Source organism: Gopherus flavomarginatus, chromosome 25 (genome assembly GCF_025201925.1).
Source record: "Gopherus flavomarginatus isolate rGopFla2 chromosome 25, rGopFla2.mat.asm, whole genome shotgun sequence".
Taxonomy (NCBI): Eukaryota; Metazoa; Chordata; order Testudines; family Testudinidae; genus Gopherus; species Gopherus flavomarginatus.
Window position 1 is genome coordinate 9,651,125 of NC_066641.1, and position 7,671 is coordinate 9,658,795.

Below are 7,671 nucleotides of genomic sequence, written 5' to 3' on the forward strand. Positions count from 1 at the left end.
TGTTGCTCACAGGTGTGACTATTTCACACTCCTGAGAAATGTAGCTAGGTCAATCTAAATGTTAAGAGTAGACTAGGCCCTTGCCTCAAGGAATTTACAGTGTCCATGTATTGATGATTCCAATATAAAAATGTAAAGTGGCAGGGAATGGTTTTGGGAATGGTGTGTGTGTGGAAGTCGCTTTGTGTTTAGGAGAGAAGAGGCTGTTCTAAGCAGAGGCGTCGGATTCATGCATTACAGTCACACACACAAATTACACACGTCTCCCTCAGCTTGCTTTCCTGTTAGCAGATCACTTGGTCGTCTGGCCTTGTTGGTCATCTGTATTGCCAGTGCTTTCCGTCTTCCTTCAGAGAAACAAGCCAGGAAAATGATGTCCTTGAAAGTTCTTGCTCTGCTCACGGTCTCTCTGAGCCTTGTTCTGACAGAGGAGAATGACTTCAGGTAAGCCACGAACATTTTCTGTGCACTTTAGACCTCCCAGTGATTTCACTGGGCACTGGGTCAGATCCTTAGCTGGATTTCATGTGGTGTATCTCAGAGCACTGAGAGGTGAGCGGAGAGGAAGAGTTGCTTTTAGAGATGATCAGGTATGAGGGAGATTTGTCAGCCAAGGGCCCTGAGCACAGGGGTGGGAGCCATGAACTCCTGAGTCCCCAGCTGCAAACTTCTCGTGCAAACGAGCTAGAAATAAACGAGGCTGGCTAATTCCTCAGGGGTGACAGGCTTGGAAGGCTCTCATGTTTTGAAGCTGTTGAAGCCACAGGCAATTATACCAAATGGACATATGATATAACTCCTCCCCCCACTGTAAACTCGCTCCTCCATAGAACACAAGTGATTCGCACTGAAATCAACAGGAGTTACTTGTATCCTAGGGGATGGAATGGAAAGCTGGGAAAGGAGGATCCGGCCCTGGTGTACTTCATTAAGTTGGGCAGGCCCTGGGGGCCATCATGGCATTAGAGAGATTGCAGCTGGTCATGAAATGTCACTAACCACCATCCTTAAATAGGGCATTCGCCTTGAGCTAGAAGCAAGGGGGCCTTTGCAACGTTTTCTCTCTGCCCGGCCATGACTCACTCCGTGCATCTTCTGCATTCTCAGTGCCAACCCAAAGAGTCTCGGTGCCAGAGCCATACAGCGTCGCTACTCCGAGGCCATCCTGGCCAGCGATTACAGCCGGACCATGGATAACATGCTCAAGAAGAACTTTGTGGAGTGGCTGTTGGCTAGAAGAGAGAAGAAAAGCGAGTGAGTCTTTAGTGTTGCCGTTGTCCAAATTTCAGGCTGTCGTCGGCCACACTGAGGCGTATGGAGAGTGCAGAGCCCGGAATATTTTTCTTGCATGACAGCAGCAATGATGCAAGTGCTTGAACTCCAGGAAATGTTTCTGTTCCATGGGGGGTGACACAGCACAGCAAGTCTCCCCTCTGCTATCTGAGGTTTTCCCCTTGGCCTCCAGTGCTGCTGATAGATGGCATGGGGAGGGAGAGGGGGTCAGAAATCACACAAGGGAAGCATGTTAGCACACTCTGGTGGAATCCCAAGGTAAAGTCCTCTTTTAATTTAGCCTTTCCAGTAACGCCATTGATCCATCCAAGAGGGAAGCAGAACCCCAGCTGTCAGCTGTCAGTGGTCAAGGTTTGGAGCTGGCCTCCCAAGGGGCTCAGGACTTTTTTGTCTGGCTTCTAAAAAATAAAAGAAAACAGAGGTGAGTTAGTTCTGTGACTGGAGAGCTATTTGCTTGTGAAATAGTATCCCCATGGCAGGACGGGATCCCCAGTGGCCAAGTGATTTGAAGGAACACTTTCAGATTCCAAAGCTTTGCTAAGAATTAGAGATAGCTGAAACTTGGCATTTCCAATCTTTGATCAGAACACTGGTAGCAACATGACTCACAACAACAAATTCTGTTGGAAAACAAAGTGTATCCCTGGTGAATTCCAAATGCAACTGTCAATTTATTCCATTCATGGCCCTCACTTTTATGCATGGCAGAAGTTTAGGAACAGGCGTGGGGGTGTCAGAGAGTTTGTAGAATACCCCTCACCCACAAACACACTGGTCACCATGCACCCCAGAACTGCAAAGAGGAGTGAGCTCAGCCGACGGACAATCAATGCCACATTAACAACTCCCTCTGAAGGGTTTGTCATGTCGGAAAGGGGGTTAAGTCACTCACATTTCTTTCCTGGTTAGTCAGCAGGAATGCCCCCCAGCCATTGAGAGGTCCTCTTCATTCTGCCTTCCTCACTGAAGCTTTTATTTTGTACAAGAGAGCCCGGTTATTAAGACCAAAATACCCTTTAATTTAAACTGCCTGTCACTGCTTATGGTTTTGCTGGGATGCTCAGACAGCAGCATGAGGGTTTCTGTTAAGAAGCAAATGACCTAAGGGAGTTTGTCTTGCCTGCTGCAATAACCAGGACTCCAAGCGGCATCTAGAGGGACGAGACTGGATCCATGCAGGATTACCTAGTTTTTGGTCCGGATCAGGAGGCAGAGATTTATTTGGGAGGTTCCTCAACGCAGGGGGAAGATGGAGGGAAAGCCATGTTGTGGTTTCAGAGGGAAAGAGTGTGGAGTGATACATTTAGTAAAGGATAATACAGAGCACTGTGAGGTACAGAGAGGAGGGAAATGCGTGCCCCTCACTGGGGAGTCCTTGAGCAGTTAGATCCAGACAGCAGATGAATTTAGACAAGACCCTGAGCTGCAAAATTTGAATCGAGCTCTAAACTTTCCCATTCCGATCCACGGGGTTGATCTGGGTCCAACTCTAATTTATTTGCAGAATGAAATTCCCTCGGCGTTACCCTCTGATAAGCTAATCACTGTCCAATCTGTCCAGCAGTCTGGCAAAGCAAGTTCTCTTTGACATTGGCATTGCTACCTTTGCAAAAATTCTCACCTTCAAACCTCTCTGCTGGGCAACCTGAATTGCATGAGCAAATTTTCTAGTGAAGACAAGACTTTGAAGCAGAGAAGGAATATTGGCAGGGGGCAGAGTGAAGCAAGCTTGCTCTGCCAATGCCCCATCCTGTCTCTGTCCAGTGTAGGACTCCAGTCTCCAGAGCTGGCAATCAAACATCTTCCAATAGCATTAAAGTGAGTGACTATATTTGTAAGAGAAGGAAAACACAAAGGTGACGGTCTTGGGGGGAGATTTGTATTCGTGGATCATTATCAAATGAAACTGGATTATCTCTGTTCCTCTGATTTACATTTGTTGCAGTCTTACTGCTCCCAAAGAATCTGATCCCCCAAAAGACGTTCTGAGCCAGGAGCTATTGGCGTGGCTGATGTCTGCTGATCTCTGTAGATCGACGTGAGTGGCTGTTCTTCCTAGTCCTGTTTTTTTTTAATGCTTCGCTTCAGTTCCCATCTCCCCTCCGTCCCACTGTACAAATAGCTGCATAAAGGTGCTGGGCTGCTTTGGTGACAGACGTTAGATTTCTTCAGATAATGTTCAGGCCAGATCATTAGCGGTGCTGGCACAGCTAGGGTGACCAGATGTCCCGATTTTATAGGGACAGTCCCAATTTTTGGGTCTTTTTCTTGTATAGGCTCCTATTGCCCCCCACCCCCTGTCCTGATTTTTCACACTTCTTGTCTGGTCACCCTAGGCACAGCTCAGGAATAATGTCTTCATTCCACCTTAATAATAACATAACATACATGAGAACAGTCAGACTGGATCACACCAATGGTCCATCAAGCCCAGTATCCTGTCTTCTCACAGTGGCTAATGCCAGAGGTTTCAGAGGGAATGAACAGACCAGGGCAATTATCAAGTGATCCATCCCCTGTTGTCCAATCTCAGCATCTGACGGTCAGAGGCCTAGGAGGACACCCAGAGCATAGGATTGCAGCCCTGAACACCTTAGCTAATAGCCATCGAGGGACCTATGCTCTATAAACTTATTTAAATCTTTTTTTTTGAACCCAGTTATACTTTTGGCCTTCACAAAATCCCCTGGCAAGGAGGTCCACAGGTTAACTGCGTATTATGTGAAGGATTACATCCTTTTGTTTGCTTTAAATGTGCTGCCCACTAATTTCATTGGGTGAGCCCAGTTCTTGTGTTATGTGAGGGAGTAAATAACACTCCTCTATTCACTTTCTCCATCCTATTCATGATTTTGTAGGCCTCTGTCATGTCCCACCTTAGCTGTCTCTTTTTCAAAAATCACAGTCTTTTAAAGTGGCGCAGACTGAAGGATGTGCTTGCCACCCTTCCCGCAGACCCCATTGGCCTGGAACTGCAAACCACGGCCAGTGGGAGCTGCGATCGGCCGAACCTGCAGATACGGCAAGTAAACAAACTGGCCTGGCCCACCAGGGGCTTTCCCTGGACAAGCGGCAGACCGGCTTTGAGAACCACTGGTCTAGAGAGGGAAGATCAGGAATTTCTGTTCTCACAGTCTCATAACACAAGAACAAGAGGGCACTTAATTAAATTAAAAGGTGGGAAATAAAAACTGATTGAAGGAAATATGTTGTCACACAATGTATGATTAAATGGTGGAACTCACTGTCCGAGGAAGGTGCTGAGGCCAGGAATTTAAGAAGATTCAAAGACGAATTGGACACTTAGATGGATATCAAGTATGTGCACCAATGTCATAATTAATTATGACAGTTTTCAGAAGGGATATTAAGCCTTGTGCATCAGGGTTTAAGCTGATCTCTATTTAGAGACCAGGATGAGACCTGGAGGGTGGGGGACAGATTATCACATATCTGCCTACTGTGGGGTTCTTGCACCTTCCTCTGAAGATCTGCTGCTGGCCACTGTAGTGGACAGATTTTGGATCTGATCCAGCCTGGCTTGAATATAGCAACGCATAACATTGTTCCTTCTCCCAATTATCTCTTTTCCCAGGACTCAGTAGCCCCAAGACTCTCCAGAGGAGCTGTCTATGCACTCTAACAACGGACGTGTTAAGAATGAAGGAGGATTTTGTAGCCACTTAGCTCAACATTCCCCCTCTGTGCATATTGTGCTCTTTGCTACTGTAAACAATAAAGAAGGTAGTCTGAAACTGAAATGAGACTGAGATGATTTTTTTTTTTTAATGAATGGAAATATGACAGGGTGACTGGGAGGATTGCCAACCCTCCAGGATTGACCTGGAGTCTCCAGGAAGTAAAGATTAATCTTGAATTAAAGATTATGTCATGTGATGAAACCTCCAGGAATACATCCAAGCAACATTGGCAACCCTACCAGTGGTCCCTTTAAGAGTGAGTGAGGTCCTGGGTACCAGAGATTGATTACCTTCTGCCCAATTGGGTCTAAGGGATGGCCCCTGGGCCTTATATAGGGAGGAGACACAAAAACAAGGAGGAGAAAAGGAAGAAGGTGAATCTAGTAAGAGACACCCAGAGTCCTGTGCTAAAGAAGAAGCTCGTCTCCAGAAAGAAAGCCCTGAAAAGACACCATCTGTGGAAAGGTGTCAGGGTGCAGACCATGCCTAGAGAAGATGATTATCTCCAGAGGGAAAGCCTGATGAGAGAGCACCTGGTGAGGAGGCAGTGGGATGTCTAAGCATTGATTTAAGATGGTTCAAGGAAGTGTGGGGTTGTTGAACTGGAGAAATCGAAAGGACAAGGAGAGACCACTATTGTCTCTGGACATTGGGGTTTAGAGCAAGGCAAATCCTCCTGTCTATGGGAGTGAGCAGGTGACTTTGTCCCAGTAAAGAAACCCAGTTTGATCATCAGCATGGATCATCCTGGTGTAATTCTAATGGGGAAACCCTAACTTGTGGAGAAACTGAGGCAAGAAAGGTGCTGCAGAGCCACACTTGGCCAGAAGGGGACGTCACAGGGCAGGCATGCCCTTTACTGGGAGATAGTAAAAGAACACAACACTGTGCCCTAGGATCTCTAAGCACTTTAGGAACATTTCTTAATTTTATCCTCATTTTACAGATGAGCAAATTGTGACACAGACTGGTTAAACTCCAGGTTTTTAAAGACCCAGCTCTCATTTAGGCACCTGAATAAGGGCCTGATTTTTGGAAGTGCTCAGCAGGCTGAACTCTTCTGCAAGTCAAGCCCTGACTGTGGGCACTGGACCTTTACTAAAAACCTGTTCATAAATGGCCTGCTACAGGCATAGAGTGATCTAGGGCAGGGGTCAGCAACCTTTCAGAAGTGAAAAAAGAACAAGAGTGCTTCTGGCACCTTAGAGACTAACCAATTTCTTTGAGCATAAGCTTTCATGGGCTACAGCCCACTTCATCAGATGCATGCAGTGGAAAATACAGTAGGAAGAAATATATATACACCGAGAACATGAAACAATGGGTGTTACTATACACACTATAAGGAGAGCGATCAGCTATTATCAGCAGGATAATAGCTCGCCTTAACTGATCACACTCCTTATAGTGTGTATAGTAATACTCACCATTGTTTCATGTTCTCTGTGTATATATATATCTTCTTGCTGTATGTTCCAATCTATGCATCCAATGAAGTGGGCTGTAAGCCCACAAAAGCTTATGCTCAAATAAATTTGTTAGTCTCTAAGGCCTGGTCTACACTGGGGGTGGGGGGTCGATATAAGATACGTCGACTTCAGCTACGGGAATAGCGTAGCTGAAGTCGACGTATCTTAGATTCACTTACCTCCCATCCTCATGGTGCAGGATCGACGGTCACAGCTCCCCCATCGACTCCGCTTCCGCCGCTCGCCCTGGTGGAGTTCCGGAGTCGACAGGAGCGCATTCGGGGATCAATATAGTGCATCTAGATCAATTGCTAACCGCCAATCCAGCGGGTAGTCTGGACATACCCTGCAGTGCCACAAGTACTCCTGTTCTTTTTTGCGGATACAGACTAACACGGCTGCTACTCTGAAACCTTTCAGAAGTGGTGTGCCGCGTCTTCATTTATTCATTCTAATTTAAGGTTTCACGTGCCACTAATACATTTTAACGTATTTAGAAGGTCTCTTTCTATAAATCTATAATATAGAACTAAACTATTGTTGTATGTAAAGTAAATAAGGTTTTTAAAATGTTTAAGAAGCTTCATTTAAAATTAAATGAAAATGCAAAGCCCCCTGGACCGGTGGCCAGGACCTGGGCACTGTGAGTGCTACTGAAAATCAGCTTGTGTGCTGCCTTTGGCACATGTGCCATAGGTTGCCTACCCTGGTCTAGGGCAGAGTCTGAAACAGAACCCAGATCTTGCCTATGCTCTGACTTATGTCTTAACTACAAGACAACCTTGCCTGTTCACACTCTTGGATCCTCTCACACACTCATATTTATTATTATCCCAATAGGGCTTGGCAGTGCTGAGACCAAAAGTCCACTGCAAAATAAATCCTGTGTTAGAATTCATTGCAGAATAAAAGCTCTTGCCTGCAATGGTTCTAGGCCCTGATCCAGCAAAGCACTTAACCCAAGCATTGCTGAATTCACACCCGAAACGTTTCAGGAGTCTAGTTTGATTGGCTCACCACTAGAGGGGGGGCTTATAAAAGGAACACACTTTACCAAGCTCACTTTACTATGGCAGGGCTAACTAAATTTATCCATGGTGTAACTCAGCTGAGGCCAGGTCTATGCTACATAGTTTTGCCGACACCGCTATATTGGTAAGAGCTGTGATCCTCGACTGACATAGCTGCCTGCACCCAGATTGTCCTAC

The 7,671-nt window shown here is 46.1% G+C and overlaps 1 protein-coding gene across 1 annotated transcript; it reads left to right on the top strand.

Annotated features, from left to right (window-relative positions):
• The first annotated feature begins 355 nt into the window (after positions 1-355).
• Positions 356-4,962, top strand: LOC127040483 (pro-glucagon-like). Its single transcript, XM_050934683.1, has 5 exons — positions 356-444; positions 1,108-1,254; positions 1,583-1,714; positions 3,239-3,331; positions 4,889-4,962. Exons 1-5 carry the CDS (start codon positions 371-373, stop codon positions 4,896-4,898), a joined length of 456 nt encoding a protein of 151 aa, XP_050790640.1. The 5' UTR covers positions 356-370; the 3' UTR covers positions 4,899-4,962.
• The last annotated feature ends 2,709 nt before the right edge of the window (positions 4,963-7,671 follow it).